Below are 19990 nucleotides of genomic sequence, written 5' to 3'. Positions count from 1 at the left end.
ATGCAAAATTTGGAGCAGATTCAACCTCGTTTTCGTGAGATATCGCGTGTATCTAACAGCCAAACAAACAAACAAACAGACAAATATCTATCAACATACTTACCAATCTTAAGATCGATAAGTAATTACTAATGAATACCGAAACTTACCGTATTCAACCTCAGATAACAAGAAACACTGGTTTCACTATTTCAAATTATGATACATAGCCAAAGTGCTCAGGGCCTCTATAACGCATGATTCCGGCTCTGGTTGTAGTATTCGATAAAAATCCGTATATCCATCAATCCCGTTATTTCAATCGAGCTATGAAGTATCATGTCAAATGTTTCTGTATTTAGCAGTGAATGGAATAGTTCAGGAAGGAAGCTACTTCACACCTTAAATTTGTATATATTCACATAGATATTTGGAGCTTCTGTCTCTGGAAAATTCTTCTTGTTTTCCGCGATTACAAGCCCCAGTTCGTTTAAACATACTTTAGAATAGGGTTGCCATACCGTCCGGAAAATTCCGGACATGTCCGGAATTTAGGGTTAAATTTTGCGTCCGGGAGGAATTTTAAAAAATGCTCAAATGTCCGGAATTTTACTGCATCTGCAATCGTAATGTGCACACTGCTAATACAGAACATTGTTATTTCGTACCGTGCGCATATTTTTACTACGAGGTTGTATGGAATTTTAATATAACAGAGCGTTTTCCTTACCAATGGTGTTAAAGTTGCAAACGTCTATGAGAGATGCTTGGAGTACCTGTGCAAATGGATGAAACCAATGGAAGAGTTTACTTGTTTCAAATGGATAACCTTGAACGAGATACCAAGTTGGAAGGATGTAAAGCAGGGGTTGGCAACCTACGGCCCGCGGGCCGGATCCGGTCCGCGGAGCAATATAATCCGGCCCGCGACGCTTCACTGGATTATAGTAACAAAACAGCTGTTTTAACGATTATATTCTTTACGTAACAGAATTAATTTTGCGACACGCGTAGGCTAAATTATGTTATAACCTAACAAGTATATAATTCACAATTGCGCGTTTAATGACCCTATAATTTAATTATAGTTACACAAATGGCAACAAAACGCAGAAAAGTAGATGCTTAGCGCAAGTGGTTTAATGGTGCAGAAAATATTCAAATGGTCAGTCTTCGTGCGCTGCTCTAAATTTAATTTCTGGTCTGTGTGAAAAAGTGTGATTCATCGGCTATCCGTTCGGTTTTCAACATTCTAAAAATGTGAGCCCCGCCAATGACTTGCAACCTTTGGTTTTGGCCCGCGATCGACAAAAGGTTGCCGACCCCTGATGTAAAGTCTTGCCTGGAACATCTGATTAGTAAACGGGTTGATGTGGACGATGATAAATGCTTTGACCAATTCTGTAACTTGAAGCAGTTTGTGGAAAGTTACCTACAAGACGAAGAATTTATTAAACTGCCAACGCATAAGAAATGGTGCAAATATTTCGATCAGTCTACGAACATCACATGCCACTCCGAAATTTTAAGGATTGAACTGTTTTTCTTTGCTGTTACATCCCACAATGCCAATGTAGAGAGAGTCTTTTCACTGATGCAAAGTCAGTGGACTAAAGAGAGAAACAAGTTGCGACTATAAAAGGCATGTTGACTCTCCAATATAATTTCAAAGATATGCACTGTAGTGAATTGTTTTCATTTTTGAAATCAGACAAGAAGAGAATTATATCTTCAGAAAAATATGCATGGTCAGAAGAGTAAATTTGTACTGATTGTCTTTAATTTGTTTTAAGCATGTAATTGCTGTTCTTCCGTTTCGGCGCAATCTAATTCTCATTCTTATTTTTCACTCTGAAGTTGAGATTTTTTCAGTCGACGGCCCGTAGCTATATTTAGAGTGTGCTTACCTGCCTGGTGTGAGATTCTGCTTGTGACTGAAGACAATACTTTTCATTTCGGTAGCTGGCGCTTTAGCATGAGTATCGTACAACGTTAGCATGAGTATCGTACAGCCTTAGCATTTCGGTAGCGCATATATATGGTCTCATGAAAATAGGGACCTCCAGAAAGAAGTATGCGCACCAAGATGGCGCACAACCTGAACAAAGTTTTTGTGTACCGGTTAGGACTAAGGTTGTGCGACATAGTCATGCACTGTCCAGAATTTTGGTTTTTCAAATATGGTAACCCTACTTTAACATTACATCATTCATAATAACTAGGTAATTCCTGCTAGAATTTCGGGGTTTTCTAACATCCCTTCTACAAACCCTTGCATGGTATGCAAAGGTGAGATATATAGATTTATCAAAGCAAGGGGTAATATGTTCTGTAGTAATGAACCGGTACACATTTTCCCATTATTTATTGTTGTTTGTTACATTGTCATATATCTTCCCTGTGTTTTACCATAATCTTCAATAGTACCAATCCAAAATATTGTTTCAAATATATATTTTACATAGTTTAAACAAAATGGATCTTAGCAAAATATGTGCTAATTTAATGATATTTCCTATGTAGGCTAGGTCGGGACTCAAATTAACTCAAGCATAATTTGCGTTGCACGAAATTCAAATAAGCACTCTTTTTTATAATTTCGTCATTCTGTGTCTGATATAGTCATTGTCTGTCTATTCAACAATCCCATTACCTCATGTTTGTTGCTATCTAAAGATAACATCTATCTCCGGACTGAAAAGAATGGTATACTCTGTCTCAAGAAGTCCGTCCGCCTTATTAAAGTGTAAAACGTTTGAAGGGTCGAAGTAAAGTGATTCGAACGTTTTTAAGGCATCTCTTAGAAAATATTTTAATGATATTGGTGATGAGATTACATTAAGAATAAATCTCGAACTCGCTTGTCATATCGTCCTTTGGACGACGTTCTGCACGCCAGCGAAGTTGCAAAAAAACCACATCGTTATTCACATTGATAAGACGTAAATAAAAACAATGCATTGTTTGATAATATATTTGAAAAAGGCCACATACACGTCACCGCGGCGGACTTTAACACAACAATAGAAAGTGCAAGTTTAATGTGTCAATCGTTCGTAGGCGAAAATAATGTGAACCGCACGCTACCGGAAATATGTATATTTGGGCCGCAAGAACATAAAGTTTGCCGACTACTGACGTAACCGATGGTCGGTTACGACTCTCTCCACCATCTAGTCTAGTACATGCATCTGAAAACAAATAACTGACTAACTAATCCTATACCCGACATTGACTGGTAACCGGACGAGAGGCCGTGGTTCGCCATAAGACTAAGCCGTCATTTCGGATTTCCTCTTATCCGGAATAAATATGTGAATCATATCCTATCGCGGCATACTGTTAACACAGCAACAAACACTTGTCCACTGTGACGTGAGATTTGTCGGTATTCTCTGATGGTATACTCTGTCTCAGGAAGTCCGTCCGCCTTATTAAAGTGTAAAACATTTGAAGGGTCGAAGTAAAGTGATTCGAACGTTTTTAAGGCATCTCTTACAAAATATTTTAATGATATTGGTGATAAGATTACATTAAGAATAAATCTCGAACTCGCTTGTCATATCGTCCTTTGGACGAGGTTCTGCACGCCAGCGAAGTTGCAAAAAAAACCACATCGTTATTCACATTGATAAGACGTAAATAAAAACAATGCATTGTTTGATAATATATTTGAAAGGGGCCACATACACGTCACCGCGGCGGACTTTAACACAACAATAGAAAGTGCAAGTTTAATGTGTCAATCGTTCGTAGGCGAAAATAATGTGAACCGCACGCTACCGGAAATATGTATATTTGGGCCGCAAGTACATAAAGTTTGCCGACTACTGACGTAACCGATGGTCGGTTACGGCTCTCTCCACCATCTAGTCTAGTACATGCATCTGAAAACAAATAACTGACTAACTAATCCTATACCCGACATTGACTGGTAACCGGACGAGAGGCCGTGGTTCGCCATGAGACTAAGCCGTCATTTCGGGTTTCCTCTTATCCGGAATAAATATGTGAATCATATTCTATCGCGGCATACTGTTAACACAGCAACAAACACTTGTCCACTGTGACGTGAGATTTGTCGCTTGATTAATTTAAATTTGGGATTCCACGCTACAACGAATTTCATACTAAAACATAATTTGTCTTAATCATAACTAAAATTCCTTAGACTGCTTAAAAATTAAAAAAAACTGTTGCACTATGGTTTCGCTTAGTTAAATTTGGATAATATTTAATGGTAGCGAGAAGAGCCGCGGTTTGCCCACCGTTGGTATATGACATTAAAACTTTGCAAACAAATTCTATTTCCCGCAACGAGGCCTTAGTTATGTTTTGGTTTGACGAAGACTCCTTTATTGTAGACAACTAGTTGAAGATAAAGCTATGAATGGAACTATAAAAAAAATCATAAATATTTCTATAGTCAAATTAAAAAGTGCAGGAAAATGGCGTTGAATTTCAACCATTATATCGTTACCGTCGTGCGTACGCATTTTGCTGTTGCTACCTTATGCAAATTTCGTCTCCAAAGATCACAAACTTTTCGCTCACACAAAACGTTCAATATCAAATTTAAAATTTATAGCCGTAAGGCAAACTGTTGAACAGCTAAAATTAAACATTAAAGATAACTTGAAGGAGATATTTGATTTTAATTCAATAGCGGAGGTTGTTTCTCGGATTGATACTTGAATATGCTATTTTGTATCTGAACCCCTTACAGTCCTTCACTAAGTCAAAATAACATATATATCAAACATGAATTTTATTAGTTGCTAGTTTTGGTAAGGTTTGGTTTTTGAAGATAAAATTTTGAAGATATAATTGACCTTGATTTTAAAGATATAATGTGAATTGAAATGAGTATTTCATCTCTCATGCCTATTCCAATGCTCCAACTAAAAATTTGTCAAATTTGAAATTTTATTTTCTGGGTGGACCGTATCAGTGTCCTTAAAAACAATTTTTTAACTGTGAATGCAAACATAAATTGTTGACTGGAAGCAAACTTATGTTTTGATAAAAAGGCATCCGTCCGCCCACACATCCCAATTTGAACAGCAAAAAACGTAGCATTATATTTGGGGTATAAACTTCGGAAAATCTTAGTAGACAGAACTTCTGACGAAATGAATTCCAAATATATAACGTCATATATCAAGCATATCATGGCGGAATTGTGTTAGTTGTGCAATAAATAATTCAGAAAACAAAAACGGTAGAAGTTCGCGTAATTCGTCACAATCAGTTTATCTAATATTGACCGCCAATTCAGTCAATCCAAGTTACTTCAATCGACAAAGCAATAAATTGTGGGGTTAACATCCTAAAAATCGTGGTAGATTTCGGATTCCAACACGAAATTTCAGCCATACTCCATAGGCTACGTCATAGTGCTTTTTGAAGTTCGCTGTTAAATTTGTTTGCGCCTATGGTGTTCCCCCCGTATAATCACATAAATTACCTTCGTAACTTTAGCATTGGCTGCTGTGCTATAACAGTCGTAATGTCGCACCATAGCATGGACTTTTTTTAAACACAGTGTCAGAGAATGCGATATTAGGGAGAAACTATATCACAAACGTAACATTTTTATCAAATATTTTGTTCCTTTCCTGATCCCAAAGAAATTATTTTACAGATGCAATATTGCTTTCATTCTGATTTATGCCTAGCTCTGCGAAAAAGAGCTCTGACCCACCAATGAGCCATGACCTACAGGTTGAAAACCACTGGTCTACTGTAAGAGATTGCATAACCGTACTACTACTTCCTTTTTGCTTTCGTGTACATATACTCGAGCATCGCCGTCTTGTTTTTACACTATTACCCAATTCGACAATTCTATATCACGAATTACCAATTACTGCCTCATATCTATATATCTATTTATTTGATTGTATAAAATATGGCAACTCTTTTGTTTCAGTACATTATGTATAGCATTTATTAAAAGTATAAAATATATACCGTCATAATTACACAAAAAATAATATAATAACTCAAGAAAAAAAAAATTTTTCTTGCAAAGAGGTTCAGTTTGGTTGCAGTAATCAAGGATTACTGATTAGCTTTCAGTATTTTTAAATAGTAATTGGTGTAAGTTTCGAATCTGAAGAATAGGTGTGAATATGTAAACCAGTCTGTTTGTACAAGCGTACAAAAACACTCCAATCAAATTTCTTTCAATAGTGAGGTAAGAATGAATTTTTAGAGATTGGAATTAGGAAAACGTTCATTAGATCCAGAATAAATAAATAAAATAAAAGCCTATTAGAAAACACTCCCATCTTCAGGAAATCAGGTGGCCAAATACTTGGATTAAAAACGCTTTTTATATTACACTGATAACAACATTAACATCAGTAAAGACAATAGCAATAATTAAGCAAGACGATTTATAGGTCGAGTTTGTGCTATATGAGAATAATAAAATATAATCATAAAAAAAAAATTCATAATTATACCTAATTGTTTTTACTCAAGTTTTTATTTTGGCAAATGGGATTTTAACCATTATTGTCGTTGATAGATTTTAATTTGAGTTGTAGTTCATCTGGGGATGCAAACTTCGACCTTATGTGTGAATTTGTCTGTAATAATGTCAATTTCTTTTGTGTAGCATCTTATTTTTGGCCACCGACATCGGGTTCCATATATTTTCACATGAAGATTTGGGTCGTACTTGCTCTCGGATCTTATGCACCCACTCCTAAAAACAAGACATAACATAATTTAAATTGTTTATTCATTGATTGCAGCAATATATGAGTTAGGGAAATTATATATATAGGAAAGGCAAACTGGCAACACTCAACAATTTATACTTTTGCCAAAAATTGTTTTCAAGTTTTTCAGAATATTTTTCGGCGTTCCAGAAGTATGTGAACCAAGATGGCGGGCACCGGAACGTAGTATGTGTACCTGGTTGGACTATAATTTCAGGCACAAATACTATGGGAGTCACTTGGCTAGTCTCCGAACTCGTAATAGAACAGAAATAAGAAACATTGGAATAAAATTATGGCCTAACCTGATACACATACTACGTTCCGGTGTCCGCCATCTAGGTGCACATACTTCTGGAGCTCCTATTTTTCTTCCTTATTTCTTATTTATTTAGTACGATGTAATGCCTATGTACAACACTATAAATTACTCCGACATTTAACTTCAATAATATTTGTTTAAATCAAATTTATTTCTTCTGGTATAAATATATATTCTGGTATATATATATATACCAGAAAAAATAAATTTGATTTAATATATATATATATAGGCCGCACATAGCATTTTCTTCAACATTTATAACAAAACATTCACATCCTCACCACATTTTTCCCACTTGAATTTCTCGTGGAACTTCCCTTGCATTGCTTTTACCGAACAGGAACATGCAACATACCACGAATAAGATTATCTTAAAAAGCATATTATATAATTGATTGAAGGTTAAATCGGAAAACCGATTGTAAAACCGTTATTGTCGGCGCACACTTGCAAGTGATTTAAAATTTATTCAAATCTATCTTTTATATCATGTTGGATAGAAGTAAAAAAGGCGGTAGCACTTAAAATTTTTTGGATTAATACCAGGAATTATAACATGATATATTTGTAGTATATTAAAATTATTTAAATCGAAAACGGCCAAAAATGCTATTTATGAGATAACAGGTATGGTAGATTCAAAATATTAACCAATCGAATATTTCACTCAAAAAAGGAGAGTCCCAGAACATAGAAAAAATCTATACAAAAAATTGTTTGAACGTTAGTAATAAATCTACAAACAAATGTTTCTTCTTTTTATCTCAGTGTACGCCATGTTTTGTTTTTTCCGCCGATGTAAAAAATACTCCTGGGAAATTAGTGACTGTCCTGCCTTGTTCTTAGTCACCCTTGCTCTTGGTTTAAAATACGGATTGGAATATATGGGGGAGTAAATATTCACCTTCCATCCCCGTATATTCAACGTTTTTTTTTTTTTTTTGAATAAAACATACTTTCGCCTCACTTTCTGTTATCAGTAGCTTATCGTTAGCTAGTTGTTTTTGAAGTGATGCGCGAGACTTGACAAATTTTAAAAAGGAGGCGTGGCTTGGAAAGTTTGAGAACCACTATGGTGTAACGCCAAATATTGCTTGTCATCATGGTCAGGTCCATCGCAGATCAATAAATCGTGTATGACTTTTAAAAGCACAACCTTCTCTCAAACTAAGCCGATATGTTGATATATATATCTATGGGATATTAATATTTAGAATATAGAATAATTTCGTTGTCGTTGGCGTCCATCATTGATGACTTCCGATGTACCGGAACAATTGGCTGTGAACTATCTAAGCGCATATGGTAAAAATTACAAACAAATGGGATCCCCGACGCGAATGTTTAACATAACAGTATCCTGGCACCAGTATTTATATGACTAGGGCTGGTCATTTTGAATCGAGTTCAAAAATCTGTATATAGACCTGATTTTCAAATTGAATTGAATTAAATAAAATGCAGTCGATGGTATTTGGATGGAAGTTATACTCACACATTATCGATAATCATTCCAAAATTTCCAAAACCTCGACTACTCAACCAATCGCTTTCATAAAATTTCAATAGTCGAAATTATAACTTTTAATGTATTTGATACACCATATGTTCGTTGTTCTATCACATATGTTATGGTTATTAAAAAATTGTGGAATTTTCGATGTGAGGGTCACTCCAAAAACGGTATTGTCTGATAGTGCCGGTACCGGTCTATATAATAGATCATCGCCCTTTCATTGAAATTGGAAATTCCGATGGATTTTCCACTATATACTCTGTTCAAATAATTTTTTATGGTTATCAAATTAACATTGGAAAAATCGATTTATTTTGCCTAAAAAGAGGATTCATGTTATTTCCTATTCCTACCGATGTAATAATTGCAATTGTAAATACAGGCAGACAAGGTGTGTCAATGAGTGTGCAGCATGCTCAATTAATTTCACGCTAACTTGAAATGATTCGATCCGAAATTAATCTAATTAATTTAGATGACGTCATAGCACACAACGAAACGAATCTCGTAAAACTCACAGAAATATTTGAGCCAAATATCTAGCATTCTAGCGAAAAATACAACCTTCAACCACTAAAAATTCGAAAGCAATTGGCCCCGTGAGTAAAGAGAAAAGCGAAACGATTCATTTCGTGTCCAATTATTTTAAATTGAATATTACCGTTTAAGACGGAAAATCCAAAATTTCTGTTTTATGCCACCGACATCGGGGTAATTTTCAGGGCAGAAAGTTTTCTCAGAAAAGGAGCTGTTGGAATCAAGGAATAGTGCGCCAAGTAGAACAATGGTAGTTTAATATTGGTATCATCGAAATGTGACATTGGTACGAAGCAGGGAATCCATTTTAGTCTACAGTCAATATTTATATTGAAACATATTTTAAATTTTTCAGCTATTTCTAATGCTGAACAGTTGATCACACAACCACAAAGATGGCGAAATGTATTCATTCCAGTGGGTTATGTCTATTTTAACTTCCTTTCGATTGTACTTGCAAGGTTGGTTGGTCATACGTAGTATAGCTGGCGGAGGAAGTGCGCGTTTAATTAAGGATACAGAAATATAATTTTTGGAAAGACCGGACCCGACTAATTTTGAAGTATTGTATACGGATCTTTTGGTAAAATTGGTTGAATAGTCCTGGTATGTGTTATGAACGGTATTTATCGGCCATTCCCCCCAAAATATCTCATTCCAGTAATAAAAGAGAAAAGCGATTTTTTTTCAAAACGATGGGAAGAAGAATAATTGAATTCATTTCGGAGGGTTATGTCAATTTTAACTTCCTTTCGATTGCATTTGCAAGGTTGGTTTATACGTAGTATAGGCCAGTGAATAAACAGTATTTATCGGTCATTCACCTCAAATTATATCAATCCGTTAAATATTTATTTAATAATGGTAATAGCTTTGAGATACACGCAATGTTTGAACAGTCCTCATGGTTTAGAGAAAATATGATATTTGATGAAAAAATAAAAATTTCCAGTTACATTTTTCAATTGACTTGTTGAACGAAGACAACGCAACATTATGGAAGTATTACAAAATATGTAGTTGCTTACGCTATAATTGTAAAGTCAGTCTACTTACAATGAGTACATAAGCACGAATAGTGATTTGACGCAAATGAAATTTTTTATTGTTGTCACTTTCAACTATTTAGTTTCAAGGGTGTGCAACCTTTAATACAGGGCCAGATAGGGCCAGATACAAATAACTGGGTGAAACCGCGGGCCACAACTTAATTTAACATATATATATATATATATATATATATATCATAGCCCCAGTAGATTAGGAAGTATTTTTATATTGAAGAACGTAGACAACACAAAAATATGAAATAAATATTTACAAAAAAATGCAACACACTTTTTTGGTACACCATTTTCAAAAACAACGGAACTAACATTCTCAGTAACATTGCAACAGTAACAACTTCCGTAAACAAAACAATTGAATTTATCTGGAACTGAGCAGAAGATGTGTATGTATGTTCACATATTCAAAATATAAATATGGCAGATGTAAGTGCAAGTTTACTTTTCTTATTTGGAAAGATTTGGGTGATGCGTTAAGAATGAAACGGAAGAGAAATGAATAAATATTCGGCATGAACAGAAAATCAATTTATATTGAATCAATTGAAAATAGGACAGAATTTGAATATACGTAAATTTTGCATTTAAGGTTGGTAGTTTTTATAATATGCTCAGAATGAAATCGTGCAATATAGTTTTCTCAGCATTGTCATAGATGTAGTTAATTAGCATCTTCAGCATACAATGAATTCAAAGTTGAAGGTATGCATACGCAGACATGCGTCGCAGCTTCACACAAAAATTTTCCGAAGTTTGAGGTCAGGGTATGCTCTGAATAAAATCATGCGATATAGTTTCCTCAGCATTGTGATAGATTTAATTAATTAGCACGTCAATCATATGGTGAATTCGAAATTGAAGATATGCATACACTGACATTCGTCACATATCACATGAAAACTTCCTGATCGCAGCTTCACACAAAAATTTCCTGAAGTTTGAGGTCAGGGTATGCTCTGAATAAAATCGTGCGATATAGTTTCCTCAGCATTGTGATAGATGTAATTAATTAGCACGTCATTCATATGGTGAATTCGAAATTGAAGATATGCATACACTGACATTCGTCACATATCACATGAAAATTTCCTGATCGCAGCTTCACACAAAAATTTCCTGAAGTTTGAGGTCAGGGTATGCTCTGAATAAAATCGTGCGATATAGTTTCCTCAGCATTGTGATAGATGTAATTAATTAGCACGTCATTCATATGATGAATTCGAAGTTGAAGATATGCATACACAGACATTCGTCACAGATCACATGAAAATTTCCTGATCGCAGCTTCACACAAAAATTTCCTGAAGTTTGAGGTCAGGGTATGCTCTGAATAAAATCGTGCGATATAGTTTCCTTAGCATTGTGATAGAGGTAATTAATTAACATGTCAATCATATGATGAATTTGAAGTTGAAGATATGCATACACAGACATTCGTCACAGATCACATAAAAATTTTCTGATCGCAGCTTCACACAAATATATCCTGAAGTTTGAGGTCAGGGTATGCTCTGAATAAAATCGTGCGATATAGTTTCCTCAGCATTGTGATAGAGGTAATTAATTAGCATGTCATTCATATGATGACTCCGAAGTTGAAGATATGCATACACAGACATTCGTTACAGATCACAGGAAAATTCCCTGAAGTTTGAGGCGGCACAGAATTTATGTCTATGGTTTTGTGCTGTTTAAATTGAACTATGGTTGTTTAAACTGACTTCTTCTTAATTTCGTTTTTTTATGTGATATGTGAAAGCGATCGTCCGTATTGAAACCTCACTTCGTCACTTGATTCCTGCCATTACGAGATGCAAGATTAATATAAATATTTAAAAATGTATATAGGCCAATCTTAGCTAGACTAAATACAAAGAGGAAAACATACTGATGCTTGGTATTGCGCTGCTCTAGGTGACGAACGCTGTTTATCAGATTTTCTTCGATTTGTTAATGAAGGAGTAGAACGAATTCCATCATCCAGACCACGAAAGCAGCAAAATCCACAAAATACCTAAATAAAAGCACGTTTTTGATATTTATAGCTAATTGGACCTAAAAATTTCATCAACAAAAAATCCGTGGCGTGCGAAGCAAACTATGCGAACTACACATAAACCTTTTATCTGATCATTCAAAATCTTCAATTCTAAATTAAATTACTAATGAAGTTCAACTAAATTGCAATTCAGACTAGTGTGACGGAATGAAAAGGTCAAATGTCAAATAATATTAAAATAAAACAACCAAATTGTAAGACAAATATCGGGCCCTATAGCCTCGGAAATGTTCAAGCACTAGAAAATTGGGTACAGATTGTTCCATTAGTTTACGAGAAAAATGATTTTTCACAACAGCCGCAAGAATCCAAACAAAACTAATAACAACAACAAAATTGTCGATGTGTATACATTTCGGTTCTAATTATGTTACCTTCAAAATGATTCTTTTGTATGCCTGTCTGAAACTCTTGCTCAGTAATCCATATATTACTGGGTTCAACGAAAAACTCAGCAGACAAAGCAGACAATTAATAAACGTCTGTAATAATATAAAGAACAGGATGAAAAGAATTCAAAACGGCTTCAATAGTGACTAGACAAAATTCAGATGTCTCTTTCGATTCTGTTTGAATCTTGGTGCTTTATTACGATCATTATCATGAAATTTTTTTAAATATATCAAATGAAACGTCATTTTGCAATGAAGAAGGCACGTGGTATAAGAAAAGTATTATTCCATCATTTCACATAGTTGTAAAATGCAAATGTATTATGACACGTATGTTCAGAATTACCTTCTTTAATTCAATTGGAGCAAGATTTTGCAAAATGACTAAGATACCATACGATATCCAACAGAAACTGAAAAATCCGATGATCCACATTGATGTTTTCAAAAGTTGAACTTCGTGTTTTGACCAATTGCTGACAGAAAGTGTCTGCCAAGAAATGATATTAATTAAGATACCTCAAAATTTTGAACTAAAAATTTGAAACACACTCAGGGTGTTGATTCTTGTGATGCAAATAAGGAGTTGAAAAACTAAATTTTCTGGTGTACAAAAATAAAAATCACTACTGCATATATCGGTTATTAATTTGAAAGTCGAAAAACTTAGTGAAACTAAAGTACGACGAGATTAACTTGAAGACTTTTTTGTGTTGATATATCAGAAGAACCATACAAAATAAATATACTTCATATGCTCCCATACAACATGAGTCGACTAACAATAACGTAAATGAGGACATAGAATCTTTGGCAAAAATATTTTTCCCATACATAGGCACTAACTAAATATTAGGAAAAATTAGCTTCTGCATCTAATTGAACGTATGATAATTAAAGTGAACCATTTCTGTGGATGTTGTTACTTAAATTTTCGATACATTTTTCAATTTTGTGTGAAAACATGATTACCGTTTGTGATTCTCCTTCAGTTTCACTGTTTAGAGTTGTACTTTTCCTTTTTTCTTTATCTTTATCGGCTGAATTGATGAAATAAATTTAATAATTTAATATTCGAATAAACAAAAATAAATATTTAAACATTATGCTTATTTTGACAAGGAAAAGAAGATGATAAACGAGATTTAAAAGCACTGCAATAATATAATCACATAAACTTTATGTTCTTACCTCCGCTGACAGAAGTCAATGTTCCCACAGACGATGAAGTTACTCGCTTTCTACTTTTTCGCATTGCCTGAGAACGATAAAAGTATATTCAGTTTATTACAGAATGTGGAGTTTAATTCGTTCCCATGTTTTTTGAGTAACCTTAACAAACCAAAAAGAATGAATACGCATAAAAAGCAATTCTGTTGATAGGCATATAGCATTATCGAGCATAAAATAAACGGAAATAAAAAAAATAACGTCAATGAGATGTTGCCTACCATCCCCTAAATCTGGCCAGCGTTCCCCCTCGGTCCTTAAATAGGGGGTTAATATGTTGCACATATGTTGGGTTAATTTAGTTGCAGCAAAAAATAATCATTAATATAGCCACTGATTTTTTCGCTAAGCCGGAAAACACGATTTACAAATATTAGGTTTTCGGTACATTTACAGTCATCTTAGTCAGTTTCCACCAAATTCGGCAATTATTTTAGATTAGATTTTACGGGCGTGCTATTCCCGCAAAGTTGACCTAACTGACATCATTCTTAACCAACATTAAGATCCTTACCCGCGTCCTCTGGTGGCGGCACCGGAACTTCTTCAACTAAACATAACGAATATAATTTAAAACTAGATTAGATATATGCAAAAGTTGTGCTAATTTTAATATTTTATTTCAATTAAAGCATTAAACAATTCGGGGTAGCACTAATTTGTAATTAAAAAAAGCTAGACTGGTACAAAAATATATACTTACTTTGTCCATTACAGACGGAAAACGTCAAAAGTATAAAAGCAATCACAAGCTTCATGTTTCATTTATATTCTATTAATAAATATTAATAAAATTCAAAACTGATACTTTTAGACTCTAAAATTTAGAGTGACAATTGTTTAAATGCCTAATGCCTGGAAAATCAGAGTGTTAAATATTATATTCTTATTCGACACAATGACATTACAAAGCTATTTTTGTTCGTGTTTATAATTATTTACTCATATTATATAAAATATCCTATTCAATCAAGAAGATGATTGATGATATCTTTATCTCTGCAAAACGGTATTTTATAGGGGACAGAAATGACGAACGTATTCGTCTTTGAACTCGCATAAATTATTTACTTTATGGAGATCCTTCCACTAAGTCATTAGGAGTCATCCTGACTACCTGTATCTCGCCATGTCTGTGTTGAATAGGTCTAATCCGGCCAGTGATCTTTTCTTTCATTTATAATCTATCTAAGTTTGGTTGAATGTTTGTATCTGTTTTTTGCGAAACTTTTATAAAAAAAATGACCGCCATCTATGAAACAACGCAGTCGGATACAAATTTTTCTAATAACTAATATACTTCTTAAAAGCAATGTTAAATAAAGTTCTAATGTTTATTCAATCACTCCTCGATATATATTTTTCTTTTTCAATGATCATTCAAAACGCCAATAAGTTATCGGATGTTGTCATAATGCAGTAAATGTTATATTCCCACATAATATAAACATATTGCTATAAAGGTGAAATATTTTTTTGTTAAGGCGTACTTAGTAGATACTTATACCAAACACGGTAAGAGAATGAACTTTCCTTCGAATTTCTAAAACCATCGTCAAGGTTTAGTCCATCGAAGCAGTATTCAATGAAAATCTTGGCTAATATAATGCCCAAACATCCTGTAACCAGTAGTGGGATTCAGCCGGTTCGCATCGGTTCTATAGAACCGTCTCACGGAATTTTATGAGATCAGCGAACCCGTTAGCATCACACGACTTTTTGTAACAGAACCGTCTGAAAATTCGACATTTGTATGATGGAACCGGCTGACAAAAAATTTGAATCCCACCACTGCCTGTAACTACAAATTAGCAAACACTAACCATCGGCTGTCTCCTGTACAAAATCACAGTCTTAAACTGCTAACAATATAAAATTTGCCTTAATTCAGGCCCATTCTTGTGCAACAAAGTATGAATTCTTATGAATGCTCACCGGTTCAATGAACGTTAATTAAACGATTGAATAAAGGTGTGTCTTTTGGCATCTGAAGAGGATAATTTGTGCTTCATGATTATCAGTAGTTACAAAACATCTGAAACAAATTAATACGCTTATTCATGTAATAAGTCGATGTACAAATATACGTAAGCAAGCTAGTTAAATCTAATATTATATATAATGATATCAACTACATTTTTCCACCAAAACACTGTTTGTAGCAACGTGCATAGTTGTCACTATTCAAGATGATCCAAAATGTTGAATCCGTGAAACTTCATGCATTATAGAAACATTGCTGCGTGCGAAATCCGTATAATAATGGCATTTACATCATTACTTATCGATCTTTAGATCGGTAAGTATGTTGGTAGGTATTTGTCTGTTTGTCTGTCTGTCTGTCTGTTAGATGCACGCAATATCTCACGAAGGCGTGGTTGAATCTGCTCTAAATTTTGCATGTGCATTCATCATATCACGGTTCAGAAGCCTATTGATTTTGGATGAATTATATCGTATAATTAGCGAGGTAATAATTAATTAGTGATGGTACACAAGGTGTCACTGTGGAGTAAGAGCGCTGTTTTGGGGGATCCCTTAACTTTCGATCGATGAGTCTTCGGTCTCTGACCGATATACTGGTTTCTTATCATGCAACAAACAGTTATTTGCATAGCAATCATTACTAATCAATACAAACTTGAAGCAGGTCAGCAACTAGAAAAAATATATTAAAATGAAATGGATATATTATCTGCTTTGGAGGCTTCTTTTCATTTTTCAATTCCCATTGAGTTCTAGTACATCGGATTATTTGCCCAGCATTTCGCTGTTTTAATGTAATTCACTGGGGCATTCCTATCGCGACAAATGGGGCACTTTATTCCGTTACGCTGTTGTGCCGCGATATTTTCAGCAAACTCTTTGCTTTGCGGTATCAATTCGCGACTTTTGTGACTACATATTAAGACATTGCTCTCTTGTTACAGATAATTGTACTTTACTAACGCAATAAGAAATAGTCAGTTTCAAGCTTTTATTAATTCCTGGTGAGAGTAGTTTTGATAATATATTTCTTTCCATTCTACTTCAATGGGCATCTTTTTATTTTCTTATAGACGAATTATTTCGGCTGTTGTACATTTAAGTTTTTTGTGATATTAGAATGTGTGCATGAACTAATGTTAAGTCCAACAAATTCAAGGTCATTAGTTATTTATAGCTTCAATGACTTTGAATGAAATGACGAGCCAATCATTTGATTTTATGAACTTCCTTCCTAGTCTTTACACGATTGAATAGAATTTAATTGCGGTTATGGTAACGCCCTTGTCACATCATGGCTATTCTCTATAGTCTATGACGCTATACCATCGATTGTTCATCTTTATATTGTTACATGAGTACTGAGTAGATAATATTATACCATCTAAAAGTCGAGGTGTTTCATATCTTGGGCTCAATATTTTTATGATAAATTAATAGAATTCACAATTCTAATTGTTGAAGTTTTTCTACAATGTATCTATCATATCCTTGATTTGCTTTGTACATCTTCAACTCAATTGTACAAATAACTTAACTTGACCTCAAACGGTGTTAATTGGGTTCGGAAGATTTAAGTGGGCTTTTAAAAAATGCGTTGCCTAAACCCCGGAACGGTTTATTACCGTTTATTAGGTTATTTTATCACAGAAAATTGTTAATTTCGCTTTCCTCGGTAGCGCCCAGTCTAGTCTCATCGACGGGTTGCATAATGTCTCAGAATGACGTTGACAGAAGTTATTTTCAAAGAAATTTTTTTTACCCCCTCAATATTCACGGCCCAGTGATTTAGGGTTATTGCAGGTATTTGAGAGGTGTTATTATTAATAGAAAGAGAATCGGCATAATTGGAAAAATCTTTGTGGATCATTTTGACGGAATTTTTATACGTACTCCTAAGTCACAGTCTCGCGATTTTGGCTTATTTCAGACATCAGACACATTTCTCGACCCATTTAACGACCTTTTCACATTAAACAAACTTTACCTGGCGTTATCATCACAGGAAGCGCCGCTTCAAATATTTGTATCGAAGGTCAAAGGTAGTATAAATTGCTCTCATATTTCACACAAATATGTTTGCATCAATTGAAAAAAAACAGACAAATTTTTATTGCAATATCGGGTCTCACAAGAGGTATAGTATAGCCTTGTAGCCAATGGCAACATGAAATCGATTATTCCATTATTTGCGGAGAGGTTTCATTTACTCACTCCACAATTACTCCGCAATTTTTATAACCACTTGATCTAATTAAATAAGCTTTGTTGCAACCAGGATCATGACCCAACGTACCTGACGATATATAATACAGTAATGTATAATACAGTAAATCTCATATAAAATATACTAAAAAAACTCATCCAACTTTGTCTTTGAAGTCGGAAATTAAATAATGCTTTTTAGAAACCCAAGACTGAAACGTTTTTACGGCTTCAACTGCAATGGTTGTTATCATGTCAACTATCATGTCAAATGGTTCTGTATTTAGCAGTGAATGGAATAGTTCAGGAAGGAAGCTACTTCACACCTTAAATTTGTAAATATTCACATAGATATTTGGAGCTTCTGTCTCTTTGGAAAATTCTTCTTGTTTTCCGCGATTACAAGCCCCAGTTCGTTTAAACATACTTTAGCATTACATCATTCATAATAACTAGGTAATTCTTGCTAGAATTACGGGATTTTCTAACTTCCCTTCTACACACCCTTGCATGGTATGCAAGGTGAGATATATAGATTTATCAAAGCAAGGGGTAATATGTTCTGTAGTAATGAACCGGTACACATTTTTCCATAATTTATTGTTGTTTGTTACATTGTCATATATCTCCCCTGTGTTTTACCATAATCTTCAATTATACCAACCCAAAATATTGTTTCAAATATATATTTTACATAGTTTAAACAAAATGGATCTTAGCAAAATATGTGCTATTTAATGATATTTCCTATGTAGACTGCGTCGGGACTCAAATTAACTCTAGCATAATTTGCGTTGCACGAAATTCGAATAAGCACTCTTTTTTTATAATTTCGTCATTCTGTGTCTGATATAGTCATTGTCTGTCTATTCAACAATCCCATTACCTCATGTTTGTTGCTATCTAAAGATAACATCTATCTCCGGATTGAAGAGAATGGTATACTCTGTCTCAAGAAGTCCGTCCGCCTTATTAAAGTGTAAAACAGTTGAAGGGTCGAAGTAAAGTGATTCGAACGTTTTTAAGGCATCTCTTAGAAAATATTTTAATGATATTGATGATAAGTATGTACTACCAGAAGGGGCGGATTATGCCCCTTTGGTGCGCTAAGCACTGAAGACTTTGGTGCCCCTCATGTGTAATTTATTTATAAAAACAATAAACCACATAAGTGTATTATCCATTAAAAATAATCACAACCAACAGTTAATAAAACCACTTTTACGAACCATTTTAAACTTTTTAACTGTTATATATATCCGATATATATATATCGGCCGTTTACTGCCGATATGATATATCGGCCGTTTACTGCCGATATGATATATCGGCAAACACACAACATCGGGCCGATATAACGGTTGAGCTCTAATCCTGAAGGTGTGTGACAATAACGATTCATGATTCCAGTCTCAACGTGAATGAAAATACCAAAGAATACCAGTCACAACTGTAGTTTGCAATTTTACCGGTACCTATAGTAGTCTACCTCAGGGTGGCTCAAGGTCGCTAGGTTGAAGGACCGCAAAAACGTTTGAGGTGGTCGAAGAAAACCCAGAAGTGATCGAAATATCGCGAGTTTACTTACTTTAAATTTAATAAGCAACGAGAATTTACCGTTCTAGTTAGACCATTATTATGTTGCATAGATGGCGTTCTTCTAAAGAAGATATATAAAGCCTTCAGTTATTTAAAAAATGATTCCCTAAAATTAACGTTGTATTTTCTGCATCTCGCGCTTGATGTTGCTCCAAATTATATTCTTTCGTGACAGATATTACTTGAAATCAAACTAAACACTGTGTGATGGGCAAGGAAATACGTTTCCGCCGTGTTTTCCTTATGCCACTTTTCTTTAGACACTCATTTTATTACGAATTGTTATATTTGAGTAATTTGAAAACTTGCAGCGTGAGCAAGCTTGGTGCTATCGTCATATAACCAGCAAGTCCGTCTAAGTTGA

General features: G+C 34.4%; 2 protein-coding genes and 1 long non-coding RNA gene across 4 annotated transcripts in view; 1 reads left to right on the top strand and 2 right to left on the bottom strand.

The window, feature by feature from the left end:
• The window catches only part of LOC120344932 (myeloid differentiation primary response protein MyD88-like), a 179651-nt gene that overhangs the window by 15295 nt on the left and 144366 nt on the right, over nucleotides 1-19990 (top strand). The gene's annotated exons all lie outside the window — the stretch shown is intronic.
• LOC144422992 (uncharacterized) lies at nucleotides 10422-12695 on the bottom strand. Its single transcript, XR_013475518.1, has 3 exons — nucleotides 12589-12695; nucleotides 12044-12169; nucleotides 10422-11953 (listed from the first exon to the last, which is right to left on the bottom strand). It is a non-coding gene; the product is annotated as an uncharacterized LOC144422992 (long non-coding RNA).
• On the bottom strand, nucleotides 12902-14679 carry LOC144422851 (uncharacterized). The gene is made up of 5 exons (XM_078112735.1): nucleotides 14540-14679; nucleotides 14351-14386; nucleotides 13798-13864; nucleotides 13579-13646; nucleotides 12902-13096 (listed from the first exon to the last, which is right to left on the bottom strand). Exons 1-5 carry the CDS (start codon nucleotides 14546-14548, stop codon nucleotides 12902-12904), a joined length of 375 nt encoding a protein of 124 aa, XP_077968861.1. The 5' UTR covers nucleotides 14549-14679.

Source organism: Styela clava, chromosome 5 (genome assembly GCF_964204865.1).
Source record: "Styela clava chromosome 5, kaStyClav1.hap1.2, whole genome shotgun sequence".
Classification (NCBI taxonomy): domain Eukaryota; kingdom Metazoa; phylum Chordata; class Ascidiacea; order Stolidobranchia; family Styelidae; genus Styela; species Styela clava.
This window is presented reverse-complemented; position numbering and strand designations above follow the sequence as displayed.

Bases quoted from the DNA above. Each gene is read 5' to 3' on its own strand.
- LOC144422851 (XM_078112735.1), bottom strand. The intron at 13,865-14,350 runs GTAAGGATCTTA...TATCGTTCTCAG, and splicing joins GCCGCCACCAGAGGACGCGG to GCAATGCGAAAAAGTAGAAA. The intron at 13,097-13,578 runs GTAATCATGTTT...ATTTCTTGGCAG, and splicing joins CTGAAGGAGAATCACAAACG to ACACTTTCTGTCAGCAATTG.